This window comes from Poecilia latipinna, unplaced genomic scaffold (assembly GCF_001443285.1).
Source record: "Poecilia latipinna isolate Pla-1442-1.1 unplaced genomic scaffold, P_latipinna-1.0 Scaffold359, whole genome shotgun sequence".
In the NCBI taxonomy this organism is placed as follows: Eukaryota; Metazoa; Chordata; class Actinopteri; order Cyprinodontiformes; family Poeciliidae; genus Poecilia; species Poecilia latipinna.
In genome coordinates this window covers 298,119-314,863 of record NW_015112975.1, presented here as the reverse complement: position 1 = coordinate 314,863, position 16,745 = coordinate 298,119, and the positions used below count along the sequence as shown (strand labels likewise).

Genomic DNA, 16,745 nt, shown 5'->3' with positions numbered 1-16,745 from the left:
TGGGGAGGGGGGATTAGGGTTCAAAAGGTCTCTTTGAGAGCAGATGCCAGAGGCTGCGACTAAACGACATGCACAGGGAGGCGCTTTGTTCCGCAGCTGGCAGGGATGTCTCAGTCAATAAATAAGAATGAAGGGATGATAATGATAATTATATCAGAATATCTCTGACATCCTCTTGCTTTCCCAAGTTTTCTATTCAATATTTCAAGTTTTCTATTCACTTTTAGATTTCTGGTGAAATCTAAAAGTTGAGCTTTTATTGGATTATCTGAAGACTGTTCAGAGACACAGCTGGGATGAAACTCTCTTTAATGGCCAACGGACATGTCAAAACTGATGTACGAGGTTTTCATAAGTGTTCATACCTCTTTTTCACATTGTCACATTACCACATGTGGTGTGTAAGTCACCTAATTAGGGCCATCTGTGTGTAATTTAATCTTAGAATAATTCTAGTTCTTCTGTGAAGAACTCTGATATTTGTTAGAGAACAAACAGCATCATGAAGACAAAGTAACACAGCAGATAAGTTAGGGAGAAAGTTGTGGAGAAGTTTAAAGCAAGGGTTAGGTTATAAAACAATATTTCAAGCTTTGAAATCTAACAGAACACTGTTCAGTTCATCATCCAAAAACTTCAAACAGTACGGAACAACTGCCGTCTTCTGAAATCGCCATAATATAAGATCGTTAGTCAGAGAGGCAAACAAGAAGCAGGTGATAACTCTGTGGGAGCCGTGAGGATCCAAGTCTCCACTGGGAGAATCTGTCGAAAGGACAGCTACTTGTAGCAACAGTTTCAAGATGAAAGCCAGAAGAACTATTCTGCAACCTTCAGATGCATTCCTTCTCCAACACGCCTGAAACAAGAGAGGTGCATATTGCTGAACCTCTGCAGAGCTGAACGTCTGCTGGTGAAGAAATTAAGCTATTTGGATCAGGTATGTTGGAGCAAGGATGCATGTAAAAGTTACAGGAGGGTTAAGGTGGAACAGTCAGTCCAGAAAAATTAAACTAAAGAGTCAGAGCCAAAATAGGATGGCTTAGATTAAGCCATATTCATCTCTTAGAACGAGTTAACTGTGGTCCAGACACACTGAGAATGAGCTGTACGACTTGAAAAGGGATGTTTTCATGTGCTCTCTGTTCAATCTAATCAAACGTTTGACATTCTGCGAAGAATTGGAGAAACAATCAGCCTGGAGATAGATACATCATCTGCTTATCTTGGAGGGTTGCTTGTGTCTTTAGTGGTCATTGGGCAAGAGGCAAGGTACACTCTGGACAGGTCACCAGTCCTTGCATGATTGCTTAAATTAACCAGTCTGGACTGTGGGAGGAAACCAGTGTGAGAGAGTGTTTGATTGTGGGCTTAATTTTATTTATATTATTTATACTTCTAAAGAAGAAAACTATAATGACATTATAAACAGTCTGCTTTAAATTATCATGGTAGAAATTAAATCCCCACCATCTGATTTTCTTTCATCTTCCCTGCGATTAAAGGTCCAGTAGTCTCTCTGTCTGACACACACTACACAGGACAATGAACCATATAAGTGCAGTGTCTTCTGGAGTATTTATTTTCCTCTTGATTTAGCGAAAGTAGAAGATTCTGTGAGAACTCTGGACGAAATCCAGCCTCTGTTCCACACGACTCAGTTTTACTGAGTGGTCAGAAACGTTCCAGCTCATCTTGGACCGTTACTTACAGTTTTTAATGGCCTCACACATCATCCTGTACACTTGGCTCCAAACCCGGAAAACTGAGACGGTAAAACTGATGATTCATATGGTGCCTCTGCATCTATTAGTGTCAACCTTTATTTTAGGATTCTCTGAGACTTGGCTAACCTCACACACCCTATGAAAAGCCTGTTCATTTCTTCAGCTAAGCGGAGTTGCTTTAGTTTCTCACTTGCTGTTTAGGCTTGCAAATTTTTGGTTAAACAATAAATGGAAAGTAATGTGGCAGAGAATATTGTCGATCTTGTGAAAACACACAACGGTGGGGAAACGTCCCTTTTCTTACATGGGGTCGTGGCCATACTTAAAGACACAATTACAAGCAAATCTTACAGTTACATTGGTCTGTTTAAATACATAAGAATGCAGCTTTCATGTGATGAAATATAGCTGGCAAGCAGCATGGAGCCAGGACAAAATGATTGGTAGCAATGCTCAATGTTTGCAGAATGCTGGCAAAAAGCACAGACTATAAATGCCTCATATCTAGAAGCATTTCTATGTGCTCACTTTCTGTAAGATTGTGAAACATTTTTTGTTTGACATGATATGAAAAACTGTTGGGGATAATGTCAGACAACACATTAAGCAAAGATTAAATTCTAAAGGTACTGGTGTCGAGATGATTTAACAGTCTATTAATTTAATAAATGATGGGTAATACTTTGCTTTTCTCCACACTGCTCCTGGGATTTGGTCTGATTTCTGTTACAGCTCCAGAAATGCTCATGTTCTCATCAGTTACATTAATGTCATCCCTTTGGGATTTTTTTCTTTATTGACTGATCATTTTTGGGAGGGGTAGATAATGAAATATGCAAGTTAAACTATTGCATGCACATGCTTGTGTATTTTTTGTAATCCAGTCAGAATTACATATTCAAATACAAAAATAAAACCAAACTGATCCTTCCATTGATCCATCCATTGTATGCACCAATCAATGATTTTGATTTATTCTGGGAATATATTTGGCTATTACACTGGAACTAAATCAGGCTTTCAGGGCAATGTTACCATGACCATTCACTGGAAAGGCTGTTTGATCCCTCCAAAAACAGTTGTAGTTTTGTGGCCAAACAGATCAATCTTTGTCTTATTTGACCATAAAACTTTTATTAAACGCATGTTGGCACATGTAAATCAGTTGAACATGAAGGTGTTGATTTTGGAGTTGGTGGAACTGGTTTCACCAGTTGGACAGGGATACTGGTACTCAAGCATTATATGGTTTATAACTGGCTGGGGCCTTTTATGGTTTCTAGTTTGTTTTGGAAAATCCAGACAAATTTCCTTTCATTTGAGGTGACATTTGGTTAGATTAGTTGAACAGTTGCCTGTTCTAACAAGACAGCTATCCTAAGCAAACGTCAAAATTGTACTGAATAAAGCAGGTAGGTCAACACTCGGTGTCTGGACAGGCCCTGAATCCAACCCTAATGAATACTTACAGGCTACACTTCAAAGCTGAAGTTTTGCCATCCAATTTTGTTCCAGTATGAGTTGAGGAAATTCCTCAACTTCAAATTTTTGCACCCAATTTTGTTTATTTATGTTCATTATAGTTCTAAAGTCCTTACAGTGCAATTCAGAGCATATACTTCTGCGAGTTTATAAATCACTGAAATACTGTACATTAAACACCTGTTGCTGTTGTATCAACCTTCCAGACCACTCAGGTCTCCTGGTTCTGGTCTGCTCTGCATCCCCAGAACCTGAATATGAAGAAGCAGCATTCAGTTTTCATGTGCCACTAATCTGGAACAAACTTCCAGAAAACTGCAAAGATGCTGAAACACTGAGTTCCTTTAAATGAAGGTTAAAATGCTACCTGTCCACAGTTGTCTTTCCTTTCTTGTAACTGGAACACTGATCAACATTTTTGACATACGTTTCCTTAATGATTTTGTTGATGTTATTGGACAAAATGTAATGCTTATTGTTTGTTTCATAATTAGTTACTGTATTTTTTTTATTGCGCTTACAGCGTTTAACTTTATTTTTTTATAATCACCCAAACCTGGAAATTAAATTCAAAATGTATTGTCATAATGAAAATGTGTAATTTCCATTTCACAAATAAACTATTCAAACTATTATAAAATATTTTGAGTTTCTGAAAAGTTTTATGTAAGAAAGATAAGTTCCAATTTGTTAAAATAAAATACAGTCAAAGATATTTGTGAGACATACAATGTCATGATTAAGGTTTACAGAACTAGAGACCACCTCTAAGTGATGCCTGCTTGTCACCTTTTGTGTAATTCGCAAGTTTTAGTAACAGTGAAACAATCTCCAAGCATGATGCTTCCACAAATGAGCTTAAGCTCTTGATTCTATCAAACATTCTTTATCTTTGAGTGGCAAAAGAGCTCCATCTAAGGGAAATGCATTTATAAAATGCATCCAAAGTTTAATAAAATAGCAGAATTCGAATGCTTTATAATGTTTCCCCCATGGGAAAAAGAATACAATGTACTGCTGCTATTCATTGGACTTTGTGCTCACTTGAATTTAAGACTTAAGATGACCAGATTACATGTCATTTTGTTCTGTTGAAAATGAACTAACTATTCATTACAGTTCAAAAGAGACTGGAATAAAATACTGTGTCATCATGGTCTTCCTGTCGTACTTCATCAAGTGTGCAGGAACAGATGAAACATTTCAAACAGACAAGAAGAGACCTCATTTCTTCACTTGGCCTTATTACTGTGCTTTCAGAATGACGTCTTTGTCCTGTATTGCCCTTTTCCAGCAGGAGGCTATTCTAAAATCACCCAGTTCCACAACAAAAAAAGAGCTATTTGGACATTTAATAGCTGGAGACTAGGCCAGTTTAATGTAAGCCTCTCAATGATTACCTATGTAATGACAGCCAATCCAAATAAAGTCTGTGTGCTATTATGAAGCAAACAAAAAGAACATGTTATACATTGCACTATATCAGCTTGACAAGGTTTAAACAATGCTGCACGGAAAAAATGTCCACTCTGCCCCAATTCCTCATGGAATAAAAGGAACTTGCTGCAGATGTAGAGCCCAAAAGCTCAATTTTCTACCTTTGAAAAGCAGCAGCCAGACATAAAGACCTTATCTGCAAACTTAATGTGAATATGGATAAAAAAGATCGGACACTCCTACTCAGATCTAAAGCCAACAACGGCATGCAAAATATGACTCAGAGCATCCACAAGTTAACAGACAGGACATGAATGTCTGATGAAACTGTGGGTTGTACTGTCATCATAGATAGCCGCATGAAAAACTTTAGCTCGCTAAAGTTAACCATTAGTGCATAAATATTAACGTCGTTTATTTGGTTGATCTGGATGAGCATTGGACATAAATAAATGTAGTGTAATGTGTGACTGAGGCAAGTTTTCCATTCTGCAATCCAAGAAAAGAGAACCGATCCTCCTGCTTGCCAAGGTTCACCTGATTTTCCACCCAAGTGTCAAATTAACTAAATTGCGACCAATTTTCCAAAAATAACTGAGGTCTTTGAGGAAAAGGCTTAAACTAATCCAGCACCTCAATCTAAAATGATCCAAGCTGCTTCTTGGATTGTTGCTGGCCTTCTAAAATTTCACATTCTCCTACAAAAAAAGGAAAGAAAAAAAAAACATCAGCTTAACTTAGATAAAGCTTGAGGGATTCTCAACATCCTGAAACTTTATAACTGTATTTTTTGATTATAAATACAGTGTCTCTCTTTACAAAAAAAGATTGAGGAGGGACAGGAATAATGTTTATAATGTTCTGTCTTCTTCAGGATTGTTTTTGGAGGGGTACTGAAGCACTTGGCTCGCTCCTCGTCCAACAGGATGTCTACGTTTATCTGCAGTAATTTTTCAATTCAGAGAAGAAAAGTTCCTTATCAGCACTAAACACAATCTTCTCTTGTGAACGTTCAGGGCTTTAATCCTGGTTTGTTCAGGAAATTATTTCTCAAAGGAAAGTTGACATATAAATGTATAGCAGACCAAATATAACAGGGCATCTTCAGAAATTAGAATATCAATAACTTAGTATTATTATGTATATTAATTACACTAGGAGCTATGTCTAGCTCCTGCATATTTTTTACAAGTAAGGTTTGCAGCTCATTAAAAACCATAATTCATAATTCTCTGAATTCCATAACACCAATGAAAAATATACATTTTAATAAAGAAATTACATACTTATATTATAAGCTGACTTTTGCTTAGTAGTAAATTACACCCTGCATAAAAAGAGTAAGCCAGAAAACAGCTGGCCGTTCACAGAGTACTATATGCAAACATGTTAAAGGAAAGTTAAGTGGAAGGAAGAGCATGGTAGAAACATTTTTTCTACACTTTGCTGACAAGCTTTATTGGTCTATATTTTATTCTGTTACAAATAATTAAGATTGAATCATCCATTAATTTTTTTTATTCTATATTACAGATTAATTTTTTTGATTATATTCTAATTTACTAAGATCCAACAGTAAACTCAAAAGAATGGTCACCCTGAAAAACACTAAAAAACAAATCTGACCACTGTTCTTTCCTGCAAGGCTCTTTTTATTCATGACCGGTTTGTTAATTCTTTATACTACAGCTGTGGCTCACGTTTAAAGGCGATGTCGGTAGCTTGGACAAACACAGAAAAAGGAAGACCCAACAGCATCACAGGGGGAAGTGACCACACAAGGGGTAAGGCTGCCCAGAAAAGCTGATTTATGCTCAGTTTAGCAGGATCTGCTTTACATGATTTTGCTGTGCATCAGAGTTGAACAAAAACATTTCCTGGACTAAATACGTTTCCAGAGAGGAAACGAGGCGAGCTCTTTTTATGTAATCACAAGTGGAAACATATGCTAACAGTGCGCTTAGGTCAGGCAGATGACTGAAATGTGTTAGGACAGTTAACTGTCCCAGTTAGACCTAAACAGCCTGATGCATCACTGAGGCTTAATACAAAAAGAAGGCAGTGAATAAATCAAAGTATTTTCTCCTTTTCATCCTGTGTTTCCTTTTTTTTAGTCTATCTCTAGCTTTAGGAAGGCTGTGACAGCATTCAGGGGCAGCTCAACCCCACAAAAGGGGAGGAGGTATTGTGTTGCTGAATCATGTGATCACAGTGGGGCCGGAGCGTCCGGTCCGTTCCTGGAGCTGGGAGACCTTCAGGGCGATGTCCACCAGAGGGGCCAGCATCACCTGGACACGGACACAGCAAAAGGAAGTAAGTGGAACTGACTTCCTGTTCAGTTTAGCAACCAGAAAAAATGTCTTGGCGACTGGAAGAGGAGAGACCAAGCTATGTTATACTAAATATAAAGAAGAAAAAAATCCCACCATTGCTTACTGAGATTTTACTACCTCTTATGGTGTGTAGGCTGTAGTGACATCTAGTGGTGATTTTATAGTCTTACAGGTGTTACAGTAGCAGACTCAGATGACTCTAAAGGCAGTGTTGCTGTAAAAGTACTGACATTTTCTCTGTTTTAACTAAAGCTTTAAAGTAAGTTAATGTGCAACCACCACACAGAATGACAGACATCCAAGCTACATTTCCGTTTGGACCAACAAATTTCACTTTACCTCAGCATAAATTTTCCTTCATCAGTTTCCTTCACTTTTGGAATAATTTTTTTTTATATTTATCTGTTTTTCTGTGATGCAAACGTTATTATTTTTTTTTTTTTGCTTTCCATTTCTGATGCTTGGAGCAAAAACATTACTGTGTGCCAAGTTATAACAAGGATCAAGATAAGATAAAGACTTTATTGTCCATAAAAACGGAATTTCGTCTGATGCCTTCCATAAAAACACAATACATCAGACATCATAAACAAAGAAAAACTAACACATGAACATATCTGCAACAATGTGTTCATTTACTCGTCATCTGGTGGAAGAATAAATTCTTTTTCATTGTGTAAAATGTGAAGGAAAAGTTGAAAAACAGCACTTAATTTAATATTATCCTGTTTTTTGAACAAATATACCGATGACGGCTTTTATACTGGCTTTAAAATACATATTTAAAGTTCAGAGAGAAGTTTGATGCCGAAGTGGACCCTTGTCTAAACCTGAGATAGCTGTGGCTTTTCCGTCGGGCTTGAACAGACCTCCAACTAGAACCCGAGCAGTCTGAGACGTTAAAAGAAAAGTAATCATAAATAAAAACAAACAATTCTGATATGCAAAGATTGACCAAGTCTGGAAGCACAAATATTTTCCAATACTTTTCCAGATCTGGAAAATGCATCAATGAAATTTTCCAGAAAACTTAAAAGACTCCACATGAACCCTGTAAAAATCTACTTAATTCGTATATCATTGAATATATTTCAAAATAAAATTTTAATTTGAAAAGTTGAAGAACTGAATTTATCGATCTTAAGCTGCCAGTAAGAATTAGCCCAAATAGATAAATGGCCATATTTAGTTGGGAAGTAATATTTGATTACTCAGTGGGGAAAATGAAATCCTGAATTTAGATTTTCTTTTTCTTTTTTTTTTTTTATTTTTTTTTACAAACTGCTTTCTCCTTTTTTCCTTTTGGGTCTGCAAATCACATCTTGGCAAGATCAGCCAACTGAATCATTCCTCCGGGGACATTTTCCTGTCAAGTTAAGAATCTGCAGCGGCGTGTTTCTGCTTAACACTTTATCCACGCTCCATAACCTCAAAGGAAAAACGGGGATCCAGGGGAAGAACTGTTTTCCACGTTCTCTCCTTCTTGTACTGCATCACCTCCCTGTCCACACCAGTCAGAACCACTTTATAAAGTGTCAGCTGGAACATGTGCTCTCTATTTTTTTTTCCCTGTGTGCCGTGTTTCTCTCTCTTCCTACATGCCCTGATATGCTGTCAGAACTCGAAACTTTGCCAAACATCTCCATCATCATCAGCTCTCATGTTGAATAAAATGTCTCATGCTTGTTTTTTTGAAGACCTCCACCCACTGAGAGCTGGCAGAAACCACAGAGGAGTCCAGTTCTGGCACTCCTGCTGGATTCTGGGTGGAGGGTGCTGTAACAAAGAAATTAATACGTCTTTTCCCTCTAATTTTCTTATCGGCTGAGATCACTGCTGGACGTCCTGACCTGTGGATCCTGGAGGATTTTCTGGCCGTCGTTCTCGTAGCTGTCTATGTAGAGCCGGACGGTTGCTCCCGCGCTGCCTGTGCCGCTGAGACGGAAAATGATCCTGGAACCGTCGGCGAAGATGATCCGGAGGCCCTGAGGGAGCAAAGGAGAGGTAACGAGAGACGGGCCAAAACTGATAAAGGAAGATAGATACTGAACGAAAACCATGTCCAGGTGTGGAAGTCAGGACATGCATGGTGGGATTACGAAACTGAACTGATGACTTAATCCAACGTCAAGCCAATTTCTGAATAATAGAAGTCATATCAAAAAATGTAGGTTCAGTATAAAATATTAAATGACCTCAGAGACACAAGTAGGAGAACCTTTTTCACATTTCATCATGGTGCCTTACAACCTTTAATGTGTTTTATTGAGACTTGTGACCCCAAAAAAAAAAAAACACTTATGCCCTGGTCTGATGAGACCAACATAAAACTTTGTGGTCAGCAAGAAAATGCTGCAGTCACCCTGAAAGCAAAACATACATTATAAACAGCAAAACATGGTCTTGGCAGCATTATGCCATGGGAAGGCTGTAAACTAAATAAGCAGGATTAACTACAAATTACCATCACACTTCATTTTCTTTATTTGAAAACCATGCACTTAATATAAAGTGGTTCTAACATGGCAACATCAGGAATGTTTTAGAGGGGTGTCAATACTTTGAATAGGCCCTGTAATAACAGCAGGAAAATGAGGAGAACATTCAGTTCCACAAAATTTCTACCTGGTTTTTGGACACGCTTCCATCCACGGGGTCGGTGTAGGCAAAGTTGTCAGCAACGGCCACCGCGTACGTCTTGTCGCCCGATGAGAACTGCTTCCCAACAAACGACGTGTCGGACATCTGCGTCTCCAGATCCTTCATCATCTTGTTTGCGGCATCTGAGTCGACCTCCTCGTAGTCGTACCTAGATGAAGCGAATATGATACAAACACAGAGTGGAATAAAGGCAGAATATGGTTGCTAATGTGTTATGATGCTTTTCCAATAAGTGAAAGAGACGGGAATGGAAAGTTTTCACATGAAGGGTTTGTACACTTTCCCAATAGAATAAGATGTTTGTAAATATCTGGCTTCAACTGTAAATAATGTTCTCCAAATGTAGGTTTTTAATCAAACGTTAGATTGCCATTTTTTTTTTTTTTTTTTTTTAACCATACTGTGCAGTTTGAGTATCAAGCACTTTCCAAACCTTGAAATCACCTAATTTTCAAGGATTTCAATCACCTGTATGAATCCTGTGTATATCTACAAAGGGGGGGAACTAAATTTAAAAAAATGTCAAGAAGAGAATTTAATGTTGTGTGCTGCAGTTCCCTCTTCTTCCAGCACACGGTGCTACAAAACAAACTAGAAAACTAACTTTCATTAATGACTTTTTTAGAAACAAAGAATTGAAGCTTGTAATATGTCTGACCTTGTGAAAAAGTTCCTGCCAAACTTTTGCCAGTGATCCTTCATGATCTCTTCCACACTCTGCTTCCTGCTGGCCAAGATGGACAACCATGCTAGCACGGCCCATAGGCCGTCCTTCTCACGGATATGATCCGACCCTATAAGGGTAAAACACAGAGGATGTGGATGAGTGTGAAAATGGGTAAAGGTGTTTTCTCCTAAGAGAGGCAGACTTTCTCTCACCAGTGCCAAAGCTCTCCTCTCCACACAGTGAGAGTTTACCAGCATCCATCAAGTTCCCAAAGAACTTCCAGCCTGTTGGAGTCTCATACAGCTGCATCTTCAGGGCTTTGGCCACACTGGAACAAATAGGAGCACATAATAAACCCCATAATGGATCTATGACATAAAATTAAGATCAACATTTATAGAATGTGTTTGTCTTTTACTTGTCCAAAGCTCCACTGGTGGGCATGCTGCGGGCCAGGCCTTTGACGCCGGTCTTTTTGAAGTACGGGATGCAGGTGATGTTGGCACCAATCACAGCCACAGAATCGGAAGGGTTCACAAAGAAGCCATGTTTGCCCAGCACCATGTTTCGATCCTGAACAGGAATCCAGAGATCAGGAGTGAATGTTCATCATGTAAAACTCACTGGGATGTCAGCCGGTTCTCTTCTGGTCAGTATGGCATTATTTAGACAGATGACTGCTGCCTTCTCCTCCATTTTATTACTCTTTTCCCTTCAGTAAAAATATTAAAACCAAACTCAAAACATTGCTTCATAAAATCCAGCTTATCAGTGTTTGGAACAATCTTGAACATGATTGAACTTTATTAAAATATAAGTATGAAAAAAAAAAAAACAGTTATATAACTCTGTCAAGACATTATTTTATTGACAAATCTTCCTTTTTCTTTCAATTTGACAATTTTTCTGTTAAATATTTATCTGTAAAATTAATTTAAACATGAAGGAAATCTAAAACTAGAAATATAAGTATCAAATACATGTATCAATAGTTTTTAAAAAATGTAAGGAATTGTTTGAATATACATATTTTTAAACTGATTTGAAATCTCATGAGAAATATAATGATGAACATAGTAAATACGCTGCACCGTTTTACTTTTTATTGCCATAAAATGTAGTAATGAATTCTATTTATTTAATGAAACATGAGATAAGTGTCAAGAATAAAGGCTGAGATGAAAACAATATGGAAGCAATGATTTGGATAAATCAATCCAGTCTACAGAAGACAAAAACATAAATAAATATATAACCCAATAAAAACAGTGTTTAATAAAGTTATTTTACTAGCATTGACATCATCAACTAATGACGCAACACCCAAACACTCTGCTAGATTTAAAGCTGTAAAAGTAATTCCCCCAAAAACATGTGGCAACTTACACCATCTCCATCAAAGGCGGCTCCAAAATCATACTCTCCACTTTTCATGGTGTTGACCAGGTCAGCAGCGTAGGTCAAGTTGGGGTCAGGGTGATGACCACCGAAGTCCTCCTGGGGGACGCAGTTGACCGCAGAGTTGGCAGGAGAACCCAGCTCTTCACAGACGATCTTCTTAATATAAGGACCCACCACTAGGGGGAGAACACATCAAAAAATGTGTTCTCCCCCTAGGTAATCTGTTCATACAAGGCAAAACTGTGCAACACCCTTATATGAGTTTCATGGCGGCTTCATACCTCCGTGCATCGCATCCAGTCTCACATTAATGTGGTTAGAGCCAGAAAGAAGATCCTTCAGTGCAGCAAAGTCAAAGATGCCCCTTAACATCTCAGCGTAGGCTTCAACGGAGTCAACAATCTCCACTAAGGACAAAATATGAGCATTTTAGACCAGAAATTGTGAAGATGTGGACATTAGCAGCTTGAATCAATACATTTCAAATTAAATAAATACTAAATCAAATGCCTAAAGCAGAGTTGAGAAACTTGCGACCCTGCAGCATATTTTTTTAACAGTTTTTCTGTTTATTCCTTCTATATATGTATATATATATACACACATTGAATTTCCACAAAGAAAGTAATCAAAAAGTAATATGTTTTTTTATCTGTTTTTTCAAGTGATTGGGTTGAACTCCATGTGTTTTTTTTACATCAATTTCCATCCCACAGAAAAAAATCCATCATCTTTTTGCTAAATTTTGTTTTTATTTTTATTTGAAATCCTAAAAACAGAAATAAAAATGTGTTTCTTTAAAAATGACAGAACATTTTTTATAGTAGATACTTATCTAAAATGATAGTGTATTTTTTCATAAATGTGGGAAATTTGTGGCTCTAAAGTTTTATTTGGTGAGCCTGAGAGTAAAAATGGTCTAAATGGACCAGGCACTCCCCTGGTCTAAATGCTGTGCTAGAAATAAAGATTTGATGACGCAAATGTGAATTTCATGAAAATTTCTTGCCATTAATTTCACATTAAAGATAGAGTTTACCTGTAAAGGGCTTAAAAGTGTCTACTTCAAAGGTCTGCTTCCCAATTGTAGCCAGATCCACTTTCAGTTCAGGGCAGATCTGATACTCCTGAAGGCCTTTGCTAATCTCAAAGATTTTATTTGTGATGCCTTCGGGAGCAGGTCCTGGAGAAAAACAATTTGAAGAAAACCATCATTTACAGAAACACTGGGTTAATTATGCATAAATTGCAGAAAAATATAACCACTTCTCCACAGTGATTGTTTTTAATCTCTGTTCACCTCCACTGGAAATGTTGTACTTGATGCCAAAGTCTCCACTGGGGCCTCCTGGGTTGTGGCTGGCTGTGAGGATGATGCCGCCCACGGCCTTTATCTTGCGGATCACACAGGAGACTGCTGGGGTGGACATTATGCCATTCTGACCAATTACAAGGTGATTAATCTGCAAAACAATGCAGATCCACAGATTAACCCCAGTCTGGATAAGTTCTCAGATCCAAGCACTGAGTAAATACAATGGAAGATTCATGTAAGTATATGTTGCTGCAAACTACAGTAATCTTTTAGCATATTATTAATGTCCTGTTTTGAAGTAATTTTGAACATTCATTAGGTCATATCCAGTTTAGTAATCATCACAAACAGCACAACCTATTCTACTTTCAGTAACTTGTGCTCATGCTGATGCCTTGGTATGTTTTGTGTAAACATCTGAACTTTTCTCTGCTGCTTAGTCCACATCACCATTACCCAACAAGTCATTTCCTAACATCAACCACAAATTGCTAAAAATGCCAAATATGACATAAATACCGGCGGATTTTGCACATATCGCCTTGCTATCAGGCAAAGATAAGGTCACCTATTCTGGAGACTGTAACCATTACTGTGAGCCTTGAATGGTAGTTTTATGCTTTCCATTGAAACTGTCCGCTCTGCAACACAAGACTCTGATGATTAAATGCCTTAAAGTCCGAATTTAAACCACAAACAGTGATGCATATTTGCAGCTTAGGACGCAGCAGCTTCCAAGGCTGCAGGCCTATGCAGAGCATCGCGACTAGCTACACGCATGTCACGCCCCCTACCCGCGGAAGTATCCCTCTGACTATTCTGTGAAGCAACACGGAAACACATCTTTACTTCTTTTTCCAATTGCGTTGTATATCTTTTTTAAAACTACGCAAGAGAGAACTCGGTATTAAGTCAGCAAAAACGTTTCAACCCTTAAAGCCGCAAAATGCTGCAGCGTTAGTGCGCAAATGTCAAAGGTAATGGTTTATATGGCAAGCCATTTTACTATTTAATAGTATTTAAATTCCGCCCAACTGAAATGAATACTGTGGACGTCTGAATCGTGTGTCTTTCAAAAGAAAAGAAAAATCGCATTGGGATATTGTTTTGAATATTATAATACAAAAAAAAAAATGGTTTCAACAAGGAAGTTTCATGCTAAACATCTGAAATTGGGGCAAATTCAAGAAGTTTTAAAACACTTGAAATATAATGTCACACACACATATATGCCATTTTCAATAGCAATACAGTGGAACTAGAGCTACACAGTCACAGTAAGCCAATTGCTTACTATATATATAGTTTTCAGTGATAGAGTGGGAAAGGAATGTTTAAGGGAAACAATAAATCTACATATTCAGGGTATTTGGATGTCCCAAAGAATTTGTGGTGTAAAATGATGGAAAATCTTAAAGGTGCAGCTCAATCAATATCCAATCTTAAATCACATAAAATCAAATATATAGAGACATTATTGTCACAATCTACATTGATTTATTGGAATTTTAATGGCAAGTTGTATTTCTCAGTGTAATAAATGTTGTTTGATGTCATTTTATGACATATAGTAGGTTCAGCCTATGGTGGATTGGTGACTGGTACTCTACTGCACATCCAATGAGATCTGATGATATTTCTATTTTAAACAACATTTTTGTTGGTATTTGCACATCTCTGTTTGCACAAATGTATTGTCACTTATAGTAAATAGTCTGTTTTCATGCACAAGTACACATACACGTTGCTTTATAGTAAATGGAACACTGACAACTTTATGCAACTACTGCTGAGGGAGGGGAGAAGGATCAAATTCATGTAAACATCATGATAGTTTTTCTTAAGTTTGTAAATTGTGATAATTGTATTTAGTTTGTTTCTTATCTCTATCTTCGAAATAAACAGTCAAAATAAAAATAAAAAACTAAAAACGGATTGAGGTTTGATTATATCTTACATGTGCTTGCCATACAGTTCCCTTCTGCACCTCTTCTGAAGGACCTCTGCTGTCATGTAGGTGGTTGGTAAAGTACACAGAGGGTTTGGAGGGCATACAAGAGTAGTTCACTATGAAGGGCTCTGAAACAGTCAGGTAGTTTTCCATAAACGAAGACTAAACTGAAATTCGTGTAATAATTAGAGACTGACAAGTGAAGGCAGGAATGCTGTTGTTGCTCCAACCAAGCGAATGGAGAGAGCTTGTAATGGCTTGCAGTTATTTTGCAACCTTAGGGGACCATCGACAGCTTGATAGCACCAGTTGCATCACGTATTATCAGCTTATTATTAACTGAACTGAAGCATACTTTTTGCTCTTGCAAAACTCTTAGTCCGGTAATATTAGCTATATTTCAACATAAAATACAATAAGCATTACAATTAATCAAAATGAAGTAACGTAGTGTCATAGCTATTGAAAATACAGTGGAGTGCAAGAATTAAATAGCCAACAACCTTGACAGCTAGCTAAATTTACACTTGCTAGCAGACTTGCTACATTAGCTCACCACACATTCAACCAGCAGCAGTTTTCACCATTTATTTTCTCCAACTGACCCCGTTGGCTGCTGCAATCTGAACGATGAGCTGAATCGCGTCCTTCATGAAAAACCTCCCATCTCCTCCCACCACCAGAGTGGCAGTCTGTCGCTCGGCTGGGTCGATGACGGAGATAATGCTCTGGATGAAGTTTTCCGCATAGTGCTGGTTCTGCTGGAACACCGTCACCCGTTTCCTCAGCCCGCTCGTCCCGGGCTTCTGGTCCGTGTAGGGTTTGGTCTTGACAGTCGTTATTTTCACCATTTTTGACACCCAGAGAGCTGCCCGTGTGATCCGCAGAGTGGTCCGAGCGACTGCAGGAGCAAAGCGGCTACACGTACGCAGCTACCCCGCCCCCTTCACACACAAACCCGCCCTGTCTGTGTAAAGGGCAAGAGGGGACCGAGGAGGATTTCCTCACACCTAGCAGCGAGATAACTCTTAAACATTTTCATTGGTTAAATTAACATTGATTTAAAACACGTGTTAAATGAAAGTCAAATGCAACATAAGATACTTTTTATGGCTCAACCATCAATTTAGTAGTAAAACAAATGTAAATTGTAAGTTCTGCCAAATACAGTCATAATGAGACTTTCCTGTTCTGTCTCCTTGTTTTCTTTCTATTGAAAGTACCCCTGGTCCAATGATTTCGGCATTTCTTCAACAATGCTGCTGAAATAGCAATGCACTCCAGTAACTATGTAGTTTTTTTACACCGCAAAAACACATCTTACAAAGTACTTTTGGTGCAGTTGATTGTGCAAATATTTTTGAAATAAGTAAAATATAACTTAACTAAAATTTTCTGATGTAAGTGAAAAGAAATATGTCAGTGAACCTAGTACCTTTTATCTATAATTATTTGCTTAAAATAAGCTCATATATATTGCTGAAAAGTTACTTGTAATTTATGTCAATTTCAAGTATATTATGTTTGCACTAAACTGGAAAAACTACTTGGTAAGATTTAATGTTTTTGCAGTGCACCTGTTCTTTCCCATTGAAAGTACTCCTGGTTCAGTGATTCTGTGTTTAGCTGTGTCTCCTTTTAGGACAAAGTCATGAATTGACTAAGTAAGTACAATTATATATATATATATATATATATATATATATATATATATATATATATATATATATATATATATATATATATATCTTTTTTTTATATTTTTTTTTTC

General features: G+C 37.6%; 1 protein-coding gene across 1 annotated transcript; it reads right to left on the bottom strand.

Annotated features, from left to right (window-relative positions):
* Positions 1 to 6,722: 6,722 nt before the first annotated feature.
* On the bottom strand, positions 6,723 to 15,941 carry pgm1 (phosphoglucomutase 1). The gene is made up of 11 exons (XM_015036197.1): positions 15,580 to 15,941; positions 13,009 to 13,171; positions 12,748 to 12,891; positions 11,990 to 12,115; positions 11,694 to 11,884; positions 10,726 to 10,880; positions 10,520 to 10,635; positions 10,299 to 10,434; positions 9,605 to 9,788; positions 8,830 to 8,964; positions 6,723 to 6,934 (listed from the first exon to the last, which is right to left on the bottom strand). The coding sequence occupies exons 1-11, from the start codon at positions 15,823 to 15,825 to the stop codon at positions 6,845 to 6,847; spliced, it is 1,686 nt and encodes a 561-aa protein (XP_014891683.1). The 5' UTR covers positions 15,826 to 15,941; the 3' UTR covers positions 6,723 to 6,844.
* Between the last annotated feature and the right edge of the window lie 804 nt (positions 15,942 to 16,745).